This window comes from Borostomias antarcticus, assembly GCF_949987555.1.
Source record: "Borostomias antarcticus genome assembly, chromosome: 15".
NCBI classification, from domain to species: Eukaryota; Metazoa; Chordata; class Actinopteri; order Stomiiformes; family Stomiidae; genus Borostomias; species Borostomias antarcticus.
In genome coordinates, this window is record NC_140248.1 from 23,678,535 (window position 1) to 23,695,604 (window position 17,070).

Here is a 17,070-nt window from a genome sequence, read left to right on the forward strand (position 1 = left end):
TTAATAGCGTGTTAATAATGTGTTAGTAGCATGTTAATAGCATGATAATAGTGTGTTGATAGCATGTTAGCTGTCACTGCTCAGAAACACACAGGTCTTAATAGGTGGTGGAGGGGAAGTGCTAAATACAACATGCAGATGAAAGTAGCTAGAATATAATCAGTGCGATCAACACATGTCTCGTGCCTGTCCAAGATATACAGTACGTACAGTGTGTGTGTGTGTGTGTGTGTGTGTGTGTTGCCTATGGCAGAGTTTGTGTCAACATTCACTGCATAATCCATAACCACCCGATGCCCTCTGCAGCATCTGAACACCTGAACCGCTAACTGATGTGTGTGAGCAGAGAGAGAGATGAGGGAGAGAGAGAGAGAGAGAGAGAGAGAGAGAGAAGGAGAGAGAGAGAGAGAAGGAGAGAGAGAGGAAGAAGAGAGCGAGAGAGGGGACAAAGAGAAAGAATGAGAGAAGAAGAGAGAGGGACAAGAAAGATGCGGAGAGAGATAAGAGAGAGGGAAGACGAGAGAGAAGAGAGAGAGAGGGAAGAGAAGAGAGGGAAGAGAAGAGAGAGGGAAGAGAAGAGAGAAAGAGAGAGGGAAGACGAGAGAGAAGAGAGAGGGAGGGAAGAGAGTATCAGGGGAAAAGAGAAATAGGCCAACATGAATATAAAATCACTCCTGCCAGGCAAAGAGGAGCTGGGCTACAAGTAGGAAGGAGGCAGTGTGTGTGTGTGTGTGTGTGTGTGTGTGTGTGTGTGTGTGTGTGTGTGTGCATGTGTGTGTGTGTGTGTATGAGTGTGTATGTGTGTGTGTGTGTGTGTGTGTGTGTGTGTGTGTGTGTGTGTGTGTGCGCGAGAGAGCACTCTGAGCGTCACCTCAAGTTAAAAAATGAGTATTCCACCACAAGGCTAGTCAAACAACAACCAGTCCTCTCTCTCTCACACACACACACACACACACACTCACTCACTCACTCACTCACTCACTCACTCACTCACTCACTCACTCACTCACTCACACACACACTCACACACTCACACACTCACTCACTCACTCACCTCACTCACCTCACACAGACCACACACACACACACAGGTGTGCACACACCACCACAACAGAACAAGCAGAGATGAGAGGATTCAGAGAAACAGAACATGTTAAAGAGAAGACAGAGGCAGTCGCCGTAGTGTAGAATGTTCCAGAACAAGACCTGCCTTCCTACTGCCTGGCCTCTGGGCTGGGCGGGGCGGGGCGGGGCGGGGAGAGGAGAGGAGAGGAGAGGAGAGGAGAGGAGAGGAGAGGAGAGGAGAGGAGAGGAGAGGAGAGGAGAGGAGAGGAGAGGAGAGGAGAGGAGAGGAGAGGAGAGGAGAGGAGAGGAGAGGAGAGGAGAGGAGAGGGAGCAGAGGAGGGAAATGGTTATGATAAATGGACTGCAGTTATATAGCGTTTTTATCCAAAGTGCTTTGCAATGAAGGCCTCTCATTCACTCAGTCACACACACATTCACACACCAATGGCGGCAACTGCCATGCAAGGTTCCAACCTGCTCATTGGGAGCAATTTGGGGTTCAGTGTCTTGCCCAAGGACACTTCGACATGTGAACAGGAGGAGCCGGGATTTGAACCGCCGACCCTAAGATAATTGGACGACCCGCTCTACCTCCTGAGACACAGCCACCCTACAGGGGAGGGAGGGGACAGGAGAGGAGAGGAGGAGGTAGAGAGGGGACAGGACAGGAGGAGGTAGAGAAAGAGAGGGGGTAACATGGGGCGAAAGATGATGAAGGCCCTCAGCAACCCTGGTTACCAGAGATGTCTGCTGAGAAGATACACACACACACACACACACACACACACACACACACACACACAAACACACACACACACACGCGCTGAACCCTGAGGACTGGAGTACTGTCTTTCACACATACTGCCATACACTCTCTCTCTCTCTCTCTCTCTCTCTCTCTCTCTCGCCCCAGTCCCTCATCATAGACACATTGTTCATGTAATCATGAGTCTAGAACCTTCCGTTCTCTTTCCCCAGGCACCTCTCCCCCTCTCCCTCCCTCTCTCCCTCCCTCTCAACCTCCCTCTCCATTTTCCTCACACACTCTCTCTCTCTCTCTGCCAACTTGTCTCTTCTTTCCATCCCTCCATTCTTCCAGCTATGATCCGCAAGTCTCCAGCTGTAATCTTCTCCTCCTCTTGCCAGGGCGTGTCTAGATCTGAACACCCTCTCTCTCTCTCTCTGCTCCTCACGCACTCCCATCCCCCTCTCCATCAGCGTTGTGCACCCTCAGCTGGAACAGAGCTGGGAGACTGAGGAGTGTGTGTGGGGGGGGTCTCAATAGTCTGGGGAGGCTTCCTCTCCTCCATCTGCCCTGTGTCCTTCCCCTGCTAACACATAGGAGTGGAGGCCCCCTCCACTTTAGAGAAGAGAGAGAGATGAGAGAGAGAGGAAAGAGAGAGAGAGGAGAGGGAGAGAGAGAGAGAGAGAGAGGAGTTGAAACCCTCCCAGGCTCCTCAGTTAGCTCTCCATCACAGTCCAGTCTTCCACCCCTCCGCCGCTGAGGGAAGGAGGGATGAGCTTATTGGGGGAATGAGTGTGAGAAGAGAGGGGATAGGAATCTGCTCAGAGCAGATAAGAGCCTGGGAGAGATGGAGGGAGAGAGAGCGCCAACAATGGCGTGGTTAGAAAAAGACCAGAAGCTCTGTTATTCTCTTCTGTGTTTGTGACGCTTTCCTCCCAGGGTCCCTCATCCCCAGATCTGGCGCAGCTTATCGGGCAAAGCCTCGGAAACCAGGAAGTCACAGCTTATGGCAACAGAGCAGGAATTTGGGGAAAGTGGAGCAGGATTCTGTCTGAGGAACACTGGTAAGAGGCAGAGAGGTGAGCGGTTTAGCTGTTTAGCCGCCATTAGCCTGTCTGTAATCTGAGTACCCAGAAAACACTCTGGCCCTCGGCGTAAAAACGATGATATTCGTGGAAACCGATGAGAAGACGCTTGGATTTTCGTGCGCGGAGAATGATTGGCCCGCGCAGATAGTGGGCTGTGCGGGGAGGCTGATCAGGCCACTGATTGGTCACTGACCGCAGCTTTCCACTTTTAGAGTATTGCTTACGAGTTCTGCACTATTGCGAGCTGTCGGTAGCGTACAGTATCTGGCACATAAAGTGAGATTTAGGCTACTTGGACTTTCTTCCACGTTAACTCATTTCAGGCTAGCTACAATTGGCTAGCTACGGTTTTCTTCTTTTCTGGGCTGGGCAAGTTTTTCATTTTATCCCAATTAAGACGCTGCCGAGGAAATATGTTCAAATGCAGCTGGATTTGAAAGGTGCTGTAGGTGCTGGCTCCGCCCCTATGCCGATGTTTTGTGGCGTTTTACTCCAGACTAGCCTGCCTGCGCTCCGCGTCGGAGCACTCTGGTGTGGTACTCCAGGAGCTCGCTCTAGGTTGCCCTGAACGCGCACGTTGTGTTTTTATATCCGTGATGCTTTTATGGCTCTGTGTGCTACTAACCCTGTTCTGCCTCCCCTCTCCCTAGTGCCTCTCTCTCTCTCCCTCCTATCTTCTAACCAGGTCCAGTGGATGCCCCACTGTCACCAGCAGACCACCCTGAGTCCGATAGATACCCCTGTGTCTGCTGTGGATGTCGTAGCATTTAGTTAACACACACACACATGTACACACACACACGTACACACAGACATACACCAGTCCACTTCCGGCGTTAGGCCTGGACCTGGGCCCAGTCCCCCTTCCCCTAACCCGGGTCCGTATCCTTTTCCTACCCCCACCCTACCCCGACCCCTGCCTCTATCTGGGCCCAGGCACACTCACACACACACCAGTGTTTGCCATGTCTCTCCTATGATTTTTTTTACTCTGAAAATGTACCTTTATGTAATTTATTGTTTTCTACATGTTCTTAGCCGTTAGACAAACATACTCCAGGAGCTTGCTCGATCGCTTTGTTGAGAGGGGTCAGGGAAGAATTTTTACAGCTCACTTTTCTGGCCCCCGGGTGATTACTGTTTTTTTGCTTCCCTCTGGAATATGTAGAGAGTGGGTCGTATGCCCACCTCCCTTGTTCTCTGTAAAGCGCATTGTGTTGCCTCTGGGTATGAAATGCTCTATACAAATAAAGCTTTGATTGATGGATTGATTGATTGATGGATTGATTGATTGATTGATTGATTGATTGATTGATTGATTGATTGATTGATTGATTGATTGATTGATTGATTGATTGATTGATTGATTGGTACCCAGGCCTGCTGCTCAGCAATGCCTTAGGAAGTCACTGCTGGATCGCTGACATGTTTTTATAACGTGATTGGCTGAAGAAAACAGACTGCTGCATCAGTAAGAAGGATCCCCGTCTCTGTAGGCCCCCTGATATACATACTGTGATGAGGCTCCATGGGGGGGGGGGGGGTTGGCAAGACTCATCGCACCCACACAGAATATAGTCCTTCACTCAGGTGTTGAAACAGGCGAAGGACAAGCATGTCCTTCACTTCTTTCTCTCCCCTATCCTCAACAGCAACGCAACATGACTCAACTTCTCCACACACACACACACACACACACACGCAGACACACACACACCTCAGCACAACCCAGCTGTGTGATAAATACGAAGGTCGTGAGTGACCTTGAAACAGAGAACCATCCCCCCATCCTCTGTCTATTGCACTCTTCATGTGCGTGGGTGGATGTGTGTTTGCGTGTGTGTGTGTGATTGTATGTATGTGTGTGTGTGTGTGTGTGTGTGTGTGTGTGTGTGTGTGTGTGTGTGCGGGTGCGTTACCCTTCACAAACACACGCAGACACACACATACACATGCGCACACGCTGAGTGCCTGCAGTAGCTGAGAGCGTACGGACCCTCATCTCTCCTCTGATCCCCTCATCAAACCCTCCCCATCAGCCAGAGAGACACGACTTCCAGAGAGAGAGAGAGACAGAGATGAGATACTAACCAGTGATACTAACCTCAGAGGCCAGTGTGTGTGTGTGTGTGTGTGTGTGTGTGTGTGTTACATGATGAGCTACTGTACAGACACCACCATGTCCTCTCTGTCATCCTCGCCATCACCCCCGCTTCCTGTGTGCTAGGCTGGCACCACTACCTGCATTTCCTGTTAACAAAAAATCTGCATATCCTGTTTACAGGGCGAGAGAGAGAGAGAGAGAGAGAGGAGATAGTAGTGAGGAAGGAGAGAGTAGAGAGCTAGAAGACTGGGAGCTCTGGAGAGACTGACTAGGAGCTCTGGAGGGACTGACTGGGAGCTCTGGAGGGACTGACTGGGAGCTCTGGAGGGACTGACTGGGAGCTCTGGAGGGACTGACTGGGAGCTCTGGAGAGACTGACTGGGAGCTCTGGAGGGACTGACTGGGAGCTCTGGAGAGACTGACTGGGAGCTCTGGAGGGACTGACTGGGAGCTCTGGAGGGACTGACTGGGAGCTCTGGAGGGACTGACTGACTGGGAGCTCTGGAGGGACTGACTGGGAGCTCTGGAGGGACTGACTGTCGGCTACATTAATTTGTGATGCTGGTAAACACCATGAAAGATACCATCACTCCATGAAGGATACCGTCACGTCATGTGGCACCTTCCAGAAAGGATGGAATACAGTGATACTAACCTCAGAGGACAGTGTGTGTGTGTGTGTGTGTGTGTTACATGATGAGCTACAGACACAACCATGTCCTCTCTATCACCCCCGCCATCACCCCCACTTCCTGTCTGCTAGGCTGGCACCGCTACCTGCATTTCCTGTTTACAGGGCTTGTAAGACAACCCCATTTCCCTGCCATGTCCTCAATATGGAGGTGGAACAGGGCTATCAGTCACCCAGGCCTCACTCCCACTTCCTGCCTGCCTCATACATTTCCTGAAAAATCTCTCAATAACTCTCTCTCTCTCTCTCTCTCTCCCTTTCTCTCTCTGCGGGAGAGCTGGGTTGTGCTATTTCTTAGCTTAGAAAAGCCTTCCCAAGGTATGATTGGCTGTGTATGCGTTGTGAGTATGTGTACGTGTGTGTGCCGTGCGTGCGTGCGTGCGTGCGTGTGTGTGTGTGCGCCGTGCGTGCGTGTGTGTGTGCATGTGTGTGTGCGCGTGTTGAGAGTGAGACTCTCTAATAGGGGTGATGTAGAAGTTCAGCCGTGAACCGGAACAGAAAACAGCTCGACCTCCCCGTGACCCCAACTCCTCCATCTCCGACTCCCTCCATCCTCTCGGTCGGTCTCTCTTCCTCCCTCTCCCTCTCTCCGTGTACACATGTCCTTCCTTTCTCCTCATCCTCTTTCTTTGAGTGCTCATCCCTCTCTCTGTCTCTCTCTCTCTGTATTGTTGTCAGTGTTGGAGCATAATACATGCAGTACATACTGTATATATCGCTTTTCTTGACAAGAGCACTGTAAGGCACATTATTGCTGACTCAGTGTGTGTGTGTGTGTGTGTGTGTGGGGGGGGGGGGGGGGGGGGTGGTCTTCATTGTGCTGACAGTGTGGTGTTAGAGAGACTCTATTCTGACCTTGGCGATTGTGAGACACATGGACCTGACTAATGAGAGGTTCCCCAGGGGAGAGAGAGCTATGGAGAGACCAGGAGGGGGGAGGGGGGAGGGGGGCTACTGCCAGCTAACCGACTGGCTCGGCCTGACTCGGTTTGACTCGGTTTGACTCGGTTTGACTCGGCTTGACTCGGTCTGACTCGGTTTGACTCGGTTTGACTCGGATTGACTCCCACCGTCGGGGTATTGCATCTCCATTACAACAGGGCTGCCCGCTTGAAGGTGTGTCGTTAACTGACGAGCTCGTCTTGAGCCAGTGGTTCGTTAGCGCCGTTGACTGCTGCCCTGTGCAACGCTGGTAACTAGGGCTGGGTTTCAAAAATCGATTCATTGATTCTGAATCGATTCTGAATCAAATGATTCAGAATCGATTCATGAATCCCAAAATCGATCTTTTATTTAATGAATGAATGAATAAATGAAGGAATGAATAGTTCATTAATTCATTAATTCATTCAAGGATTCATTCATTCATAAATCTTTGGAAATCGGTATCGATACCTAGCCTTAGTATTGATGTGTTGCATAACTTGGCAGTCATGTAATTAAGGTTACAGCTAAAAAAAAAAACAGGTTTTAGTAACACTAACCGAATCGAATCGTGATAATCGATTCTGAATCTTGTGAATCGGAATCGATTCTTGAAATTGGACTCGATACCCAGCCCTACTGGTAACTGCAACTGCTGCCCTGTGCAACGCTGGTTGCTGGTAGTTTCTTTTTTAAGTAGGCTAATAAAAACGGATTATTTTTTACTGAATATAGGTCAGTCATTTCTTGTCCCACATTACTTTTGTCTGTTTGTTACAGGAATAGTACACCTGTGTTTCTCCGTTTCCTTCTGGAAGTACTTCATGAACTCCACTGTCGAGGTAAACGGGAATAGAGGATTTTTGACAGAAAATAGAATGGGTGAAACTCAAATTAAAAGAAGCGATTCGTATTCGCAAACCAGCTGAACTGGAACTGAGGAAAACCCCTTGTGATTCCCTTACTGTAACACTATGCCGCCATTACGCATTTGAGCACGCACACCTTTCAGATGTTTGGATAGATCGCAGGGAGCACTACAAAACAGTCCTCAGAAAAACATTGGGACCGTTGAAGCCACTGTAAGTGTTGACTTTCACCAACTGCCACCGTTTGAATTGGTATTAGCCTACAAACCGATACATCGATAACTAATGACATTAAACTTCCTTCATTCCATCTTTTTGGAAGTGGGCCTACTTCATGGACTTCACTGTCGGGCTGAATAGAAGATTCTTGACAGAAAATACATCACATCACATTTACATTAGAAGACGCTTTTATCCGTTGCGTTTAATGTAGGCAGTCAGTGTACTACAACTCGCCAGAGCTCACGAGTGCATCTCCTTTCTAAACAAGAGACCAAGAGCATATAGTGCTGAAGCCAAAGTGCGTGAGAAGTGTGGGCGCGTACACAAATGCATGTTTGGATCGGGCGCACTTGGTTTGTGAGCGGCGGGCTACCGGAGAGAAACTGGAGCAGGAGAGAGAAAGCCCGAGCCTGTCTGACGTTAGTCTGGGGTCTTTCTCGTTCGGTGTTGTTTCGCCGGTCTAGAGCGGAAGCGCGTAATCATCCGGTCTGGACCGGAAGACGAACAGTTGTAATGTTTTTACTGTAGGCTGCACATGGTGAAGTTAAGAGTAGATAACATTCGCGATGGCATCACAAGGCGTAACACCGACGAAAATTGTAAAAGAAGATGCGAGGAGAACTACCGGTTAAGGAAAAATAAAGCAAGCGGATGTTGGAGGCGGGCTCTACAGGCTCCAGCCGGATGATGGGGCGGGCTTAAGGCAGTGAAGTAAATAGATACCAGGCTCTTCTCCCCGAGGAGAGACTGGTGACGCGAGGCTAGTCTGACGTCACCGCCACCCGCTGGGAGGCGGGGCTGGCGAGCTTCGGCCCCGCCCCCGGAGATGGTCCACCCGGGGGCGCCGCTCGGGCGTGTTTCAAACCGGCGACCGAGACGCAAATCATGGCGGCATGGTTTGACTCGATCACGACCAAAAGCGCCAGTGAGAAAGGTCTATACAAGAACCAGCGGGTTCCGTCTATACAAGAACCAGCGGGTTCCGTCTATACAAGAACCAGCGGGTTCCGTCTAGAAGCCTGGTCGTCTCTCCCGGACGGTGAGCAGAACCAGCCAACCCTCACGGCAGAGAGCCATGAGCTGCTCAGCTCCTTCTAGACCAGACCCACGCCGTTGATTTATAAGCTTGTAAGCATTTTCAATTTGGTTTATAATGTAACGCGGTGGAATTTGAATCCTGTCACTGTATGGAACTAAATTAAGATATCAGTCACTGGTGCTCTGCCCGGCCAGATGAGATGTTGAGAGTCGGGGTGAACGCTGGGTCTGAGCGAGCAGGGAAGCAGCGGCCGGGCTGGAGAGACGTCGGTTCTGGGGAGACGTCGGTTCTGGAGAGACGTCGGTTCTGGAGAGACGTGGGTTCTGGAGAGACGAGGGTTCTGGAGAGACGTGGGTTCTGGAGAGACGTCGGTTCTGGACAGACACCGGCTCAGGAGTCGAGGAGCTCAGAAAGGTTTCCTTGACAACAGAGATGCCTTGATGATGGCTGATGGCAACATCATGGCTATATACTTATATGTGTGTGTGTGTGTGTGTGTGTGTGTGTGTGTGTGTGTGTGTGTGTGTGTGTGTGTGTGTGGGTGTGTGTGTGTGTGTGTGTGTGTGTGTGTGTGTGCGTGCTGTGCATGTGAGTGTTACGTGCTGTGCATGCGAGTATGTGTGTGTGTGTAAATGGGGGTTTCACATAAGCCACATTGGTGCAGTGACCAGAACCTCCATCTCCATACAGCTGTGAGCTGGACAGCAGGTCAATCCCAACCGACCGACCCGACGCATACATCTGCCCCTCCGTCCGCTTTGATCCAACTGATCAATAGGCCGCGGTCTGCCGGGGCGCCACTCTGCGGTCCCCAGTCAGCCTAAATAATGGAGCGGCCAGGCCACAGCAGACAAATACGACCGCTCTCAAGACACACAGCCTCACAACGGCTCCTTTTAATTAAGGCTGCAGAACAATAGAATCTCCTCGACCAGGCCGCTATTGAACCTGACCAGATAGGCTGCCACCGATTTCCATGTCTTGAAGGAAGAATAGCCTAGTTGAAGGTATCCTAGAAATATAAATGTATATCAGCTCTAGGTGCATTAGAAGTCCGAGATGTAGCCTAATCTTTGACAAAGGCCCTCGGCTACGGAGTGTGAAATCTGTCGCGACACGTCGCTCCGTTCCGCCGAGGCCCCCTGCGAGGGCCGGCTGTCCGCTCTCCTCTTCCGCTGCATCAGCTGGTGATTTCTGAGCACACAGCCACTGCCGCATCCCTGCTCTCTCCTCCTCCCCCACCCTCGTCTCTCTCTCTCTCATCCCCCTCTCTCATCCCCCTCTCTCTCTTCTCCTCCTCATCCACCAGCTGCTTTCGAATGCATGGCGCTGCTGCTGTTGACCGACGAGGCCAGCCGCGGTTCAGTCGTCGTCCTCCTCATCCTCCACACAACAACAGCCTAGAGCAGATCTATCTATCGGGCCTATCGAGCGACCGAGAAGGGAAACTTTAATCGTAAGGGGAAGCAGCGTGGGGAGAGCTAGCGAAGCTCACATCATCCACACACACACGCACACACACACACACACACACACAGATAATGGAAACGCTCCAACAAGACTCTAGCCTCACTCGACTCGCCCTCGACAGATGCCCAAACCCTCACACGGAGATAAACGTTAGGACAGAGGTGATGTAAGCGGCTAGGCCTAAAATAACAGCCCCGTGTGCATAGAGATGACAGGGTACAGCTAAGCCCACATGATAATAATAATCATCATCAGCATAGGCCTATTTCATCTGCCCAGTCCATCATCTAAATAGCCATAACGTCACGTCAGACAGATCAACGCCATCGGGAGCGTTATTATGAAGGGTGAAACACCCGGATCAACAAGCAGAAAAGCTCCAGATCCCCCTGGCGCATTACTGTACGTTTACTGATCTGTTTCGTAACGGGACACGACATGAGCATGTAGGCCCAACCCCCCCCGCTGGTTTAAATCCCCTTAGCCTATATATCCACCGGATAGGATAGGATAGGATAGGATAGGCCCTCGCATCGCTCCGGCCAGACAAGGTAGGAGGAGACAGGTAGAGGCCGTTATAGCCTCATTACCGTTAACCTACCGATCGCTTGTCACAGGATACAGGCTCGCTAAATCCACTAAGCGGATGCACCAGCACATCCAGGGTGTAGGTGCACCGTTAGGCTCGAATATCACACAGTGTCAACACGTCTGAAACCTCCAGAGCTTCAGCTAAACAGCGGGCTTAGGCCTGCATGCCGCTAACAATGGCTCAAGTGCTTTTTTGAGTCATCCCGGTTAGCCTACATAAGGCAGCAGCATAGCTCCATGCTAGGTTCAACAAGCTCGGCCTTTGTTCGCAGTTCATTCAGCATATAGGCTGGAAATAACGCAGACGCACATCTAGGCTACACGGATGCCCTTCCAACAGAGAGCTAACAGCATTTGTGCGCAACATAGCACATTCGACATGTAGGCCTATGATCTGTCATGTTTCAGGGAAGGGGTGTTCAGGGTCAGTGGAAAACCGGTTAGTTTTCATTAGTTTGACCCAAACCGGATACATTACACAGCCTAATTATGCGAATTTCCATGGATTTGTTTCTTGTCATTTTCATCTTATTGCAATGCTGTCTCATTATCGGCTGATCTTGACAAAACCGGGTCTTAAGTCAACAATGGCTGTATCTATAGCCCCACGGCGGGGTCACATGCTTCGGTCTGTGCAGCGTTTACAACAGCAAACCCTTCAGCTTGTCTTCTTTAGATATTTAACCATCGTCCGCACGACAGAAAAACAGCACATCCATCATCTGAACAAACAGTGACCTCATCCCAGTTCTAGAACCATCACAACACGGGATCGGCATCGTAAATAAAACATAAGCTCCAGGAAGGTTTAGGGCGCAGTGATTCTGCTATGGGGCCGCAAAATACGCGATGCTCAACTTACCAGGTTGAGGACCGTCTCAACGATGTCCCTGTTGCTAACCTCGCCGACCTGGATGAGGCCGACCAATACGGCGAATTTCATCTGTATATTCCTGATGGGGACGGCGGGGTTGATCACCCCGGCCGGGAGGACCATGGAGCCGGCTGCAGACACCATTCTGTCCCCGACCACAGAGCTGGCGCCCGTCGCGACCTGCGGCTGCTGCCCGGAGCAGGCGTGGGGAGGATGAGCGTCTCGGTCCGGGGCCGTGAGTGAAGCCGAGCCTGGGGGTGCTGGAGCCGGCTTCTCGCTCGACATTTCCCCTTGGAGACGAGAGGAGAGGAGCGGCCGCCGCTGGTCTCCCGCACCTCTGCTCTACAACGCAGCCGTCTGCCGCACGAAACACATGAACGACGCGGGGAAAGAGGGAAACAGGGAAACAGGGGTATAAAAGAAGGGTTGAAAATCCTTCGAATCCACCCTATCCTCCTCCTGATGATGCGACACTATTCATACGGCTGACGAATAAAGATGCGAATCTCGACGTTTGTTACAACGGCAGGCTACTCTCTCTCTTCCCCTCTCTCTCTCTCTCTCTCTCTCTCTCTCTCTCTCTCTCTCTCTCTCTCTCTCTCTCTCTCTCTCTCTCTCTCTCTCTGGCAGGTTGCAGTCAGTGCGGTCGTCGACCGTTAAAGCGCCATGTTGACGCCCCCTGTCTGCGGGTGTGCGTGTTCGCCACGCCTGCGTACTGAGGAGAGAGATCTGGAGGCTGCAAACGCAGTCGTCCATGTGCACATTAACTGCTATAGCATCATATATGATGTTCTGGGATTGACGGCTGTATCCCCAAACACCCTACGACCTGGCACCGTATTTGGGGAGGAAGAGATCTTCCCATAGTGATACAGGCCTCCCAGTACAAGCACAACAGAGGACTGAGAGCCTCAGCGTACACCAAGCCACACCAGGGGTGGGTTTTACTGTTCTGTATTTCTGATGTCTCTAACGATATGGGCCGCAGAACACCTCTGGCTTTATACATAAACAGTAGGCTATCTAAGAGCCATATTCACACACAGAAAGCTGAACATGAAAAGAGTGGTTGTTAAACCTCTGGTAAATATAAATGTCATAAATAGGCCTACTGTTTAAGGGACAGTGAATAAGTCAGGGGAAAAGTGGCCATGCTCACCACTGTAGACTGTTTGGGCCTGTTCAGTCTAACCTTTGGCATCCTTAGTGATGTCCTAGCATTCTGTTTTGTTTATTTCTATTTTTTTTTTTTCATTTTATTTATTTATGTTAGGGTTTGAGGCTGGTAGATGGAGATAGGACCCATAAGCAGACGGCAGGCAGGCAGTGCAGGTTCAAAGAATAAAGATTTAATTAAAAAAAATAAACAAGTAACACCGGGAGGAAACGCACTAACATATGACAATGAACCGACAGAGAACAAAGGAAACAGGAGGGCTTATATACTCTGGGATAACAATCAAGGAATAACGTACAGGTGTGCAACAAGACATAACGAGACACAGGTGCAGACAATCACCCAGACAAGGGGGTCTGGACCGGGAGCGAGCAGAGTGGACCAGGGGTCCGGGGCGAATCAGGGGTCCGGGGCAGGGACGCAGGTCCAGACTGGGAGCAGGGGGTGAGCCGGGGTGGACCCGGCCCGAACCATAACAATTTATCAGATCTTGGGATCTGCATTGGCAATTTGAAATTTGAAAGCAAATTCCTAGTACGTTGTAAAGCTGCATGGCAATAAACATATAATTCTGATTCTGAAATGGACCCCTAATCCCTGTGTCTGTGGCCACACTCACACACACTCACACACACACACGCATACACATTCCCAACATCAGTGCAAGGCAGTTGAAACTTAGTTCAACCAGTTCAGAGTGGCTGGGTCTCAGACAACCTGTTTATAAATTCAAAGCCCAAAATATTCATCTGTCCTACTTTCACTCCCGCCATCCATCCCACTCTTCTCTTCTCTGCTTGACGTCCCAGTCTCCTCTCCTGCCTCCTCCCTCTCTGCTTCCCTCCTAGCTCTCTTAGCCATACCCCCTCCATACCCTGGAACTACTTATAATGATGTGACAGGATACTGTACAGTAATACAGTAGTCTACCTTGTTATCACCGAAACCATCTTCCATCTTCTGAAACGTAAGAAAAACCAAACAACACAGTTTTGGTCACCCCGGCTGGCTTCCTAGGCTCCCTAACCCTGGCTCCTTATCCCCTCTCTCCTTATCTCCTTTCTCCTTATCTCTCTCTCTCTTATCGTTTCTTTTCCTCACTCCCTCTCCATCTCCATCTCTACATATCTATCTCTCCATCCCTCTTCACCTCCTCCCCTCCAAGTTCGATGAATAATGTAAAAACTAAACTCTTCCCTCACTATTTGAACCTCCACCCCTCTTCTCCCTCTCATCTCTCTCCCTCCATCCCTCTACCACTCCTGCTCTCTCTCCCCTCCTCTCCGCTCCTCCTCACCATCCATCCTTCTACATCCACCATTCTAACGTCCATCTACTGTATCTACCTACCTGTGTAAGTAACATTTGTAAGTGTGTGTGTGTGTGTGTGTGTGTGTGTTTCTGAAAGCTTTTAGCTGAGTACTCCTGGCTCAAATGGCTCAAACATCACTCTCTTACTCTTGATTGGCTGTAGTGGATCTAACACACACACACACACACACACACACACAACAAACACATGCAGTACAGTAACATGCAACACATGCTGTCAGGAAAAGCAAGTTCACACATGTCACACTACAGTATCTCTACCTATATCAAATCAAATCCAACTTTATTTGTATAGCGCATTTCATACACAGTATCAACACAATGCCCTTTACAGGGAGCAAAGGGGGGATGGATAATTCCTACCCCTCCATTTTCAAGAGGGAAGCAAAAAAAACAGTTCACCCAAGGGCCAAAAAAGTTAGCTGTAAAATTGTTTCCCTGACCTTTCTCAACGAGACGATCGAGCAAGCTCCTGGAAAATGTTTAAATCTACTAGGAACATTTGCAAAGTACTAAATATGGGCTAAATATTTCATAAGAGAGACATCAGTAGAGTAGGTAAATTGCTACAGAGATATTGCCTACATGCTAGGCCATTTTGTGGCAGCTATCCCAGTAGTCCATAAAATATTTAAGTGTATCTCATAATAAAGTACAGTATATACGGTACATGTAATCACACATGGGTCTGTCAAACAAACAAAACAAACAGACATCTTTATTTGTCATACCGTGAGTACACACACACATCACACGGTGTAGGCAGCAATGCCAAAACACACACACACACACACACACACACACACACACACACACACACACACACACACACACGTGTGGCTGGAGTCTCTGCCGATGAATTATTTCTCCTGCTTTTCACCCATCCCATCGTTCTTCCTCCCAGGGCAGCCAGGAGCAGGCAGGAGCAGACAGGAGCAGACAGGAGCAGGCAGGAGCAGGCAGGAGCAGGCAGGAGCAGACAGGAGCAGGCAGGAGCAGCCAGGAGCAGCCAGGAGCAGGCAGGAGCAGACAGGAGCAGGCAGGAGCAGACAGGAGCAGACAGGAGCAGGCAGGAGCAGACAGGAGCAGACAGGAGCAGGCAGGAGCAGCCAGGAGCAGCCAGGAGCAGGCAGGAGCAGACAGGAGCAGGCAGGAGCAGACAGGAGCAGACAGGAGCAGGCAGGAGCAGGCAGGAGCAGCCAGGAGCAGGCAGGAGCAGGCAGTATGCAGCGTGCAGGTGCTCCTGTCTTCGCCAGGGATGTCATGGCCACAAAATACGCGATGCTGAACCAGGTTGAGGACCGTCTCAACGATGTCCCTGTTGCTAACCTCGCCCACCTGGATCAGGCCGACTAATAAGGCGATTTTCATACATTTCTGCATGTTTTTCATGTTGGGTTCATTATGGGGGAAACCCTTGCGAACACGGGGAGAACAAGCAAATTCCACACAGAAATACCTGGAGACCTTCCTGCTGTGAGGAGACAGGACTACAGTAGGTACTACTGTGTCACTATGCCACACATGAGCGATTTTGGGGTTCAGTGTCTTGTTCAAGGACACTTCGGCGCACTCCAGAAGCTGGGATCGTGTGTGTGCGCCTATTTACAATGTGTGTGTATGTGCACACACACACACACACACACACACACACACACACACACGTTGAAGTCAATCATCGCAGCTCATTGCAAAACTACATACGCATGCGCAGTAATTCGGTCGCAATTATGTTACGTGTGCCACGTAGGTTGCTGCTTATTCAAAGCTTATTTGCAATATATATGGACACGCGCACACACACACACACACACACACACACACACACACACACACACACACACACACACACACACGTTGGAGTCAACGATCGCATCTCTTTGCAAAACTGCTTATGCATGTGCAGGGCCGTCTGGGAGATATGCGAGGCTCTGTGCGAAATAAGCATTGCGAGGCCTTTATGCACTATGCATGCATTTTGTGCGTGGCTGTAAGCCAGCGGGTAGGCAGGCCGAGCAGGCAGGCTCAGCGCCTAAGTCCCAGAGTTATAAGGATTACCAGGGCCACGGAGCTCCAGAGGCCGAGGCCCTGGGGGTTTAGTGGCTGGGGGGAGTGCTTAAGGGTGGGTACGCGGGTTCAGCCGGTGCACAAGGTTCCTGGGGGTCAGCTGTCCCAGAGGTGTGGTCCCCGGGGCCTTGGTCCCCTGGGCGGGGAGGGGTCGGGGGGGCAGGCCCCTTGGCGGTTGCTGGATGGTTGGACTTGGTTCTGAGCGCTTAAGTCCAACCATCCAGCAATGACTTAGGGGGGAGCCCCTGTGTGGTTCCCCGGAGCCCTGGTCCCCTGGGCGGGGTAGAGCCCCTCTGTCCTCACCCCCAGCCCTGGTCCCCTGGGCGGGGTAGAGCCCCTCTGTCCTCACCCCCAGCCCTGGTCCCCAAAGCGGGGTAGAGCCCCTGTGTGTTTCCCCCGAGCCCCGGCCCCAAAAGCGGGGTACAGCCGCTGACGTGTGAGAGTGATCCTCAGTGGTGATTCACAGTCCAAACTCGGCCGAAAAAATCCAGAGTCCAGGGTCCCATACAGAACGATGTATGGGATGAGGGACCACACCAAAATTAAAGCACCACTTTAATCCCCATAGGCGGGACCGAGTTGGCTTCCCGGGAATCCCCGTCTCCCTCTTACAGGGTTTCCAGTGGCCACCGGGTAAAGCGGAGCCGTTGGTCTGGTGAATTTCCAACAGTAATCGGCGGGTAGTAAATCGAGGCCGAGGAGGATCTCAAATAAGACCTCTATAAGACTATAAGAAATTTAATTTAATGTAATTTATTGCTCTATAAATGTTCTTAGCCGTTAGACAAATATATTCCAGGAGCTTGCTCCAG

General features: G+C 50.7%; 1 protein-coding gene across 1 annotated transcript in view; it reads right to left on the minus strand.

The window, feature by feature from the left end:
• The window catches only part of LOC311318962 (neurobeachin-like), a gene marked incomplete at both ends in the record, with an annotated part of 100,104 nt that extends 88,137 nt beyond the window's left edge, over window positions 1-11,967 (minus strand). The window contains one exon of the mRNA XM_084450396.1: window positions 11,671-11,967. Coding sequence (XP_084306522.1) covers window positions 11,671-11,967 — 297 coding nt within the window. The remainder of the gene's footprint in view (window positions 1-11,670) is intronic.
• Window positions 11,968-17,070: the final 5,103 nt, after the last annotated feature.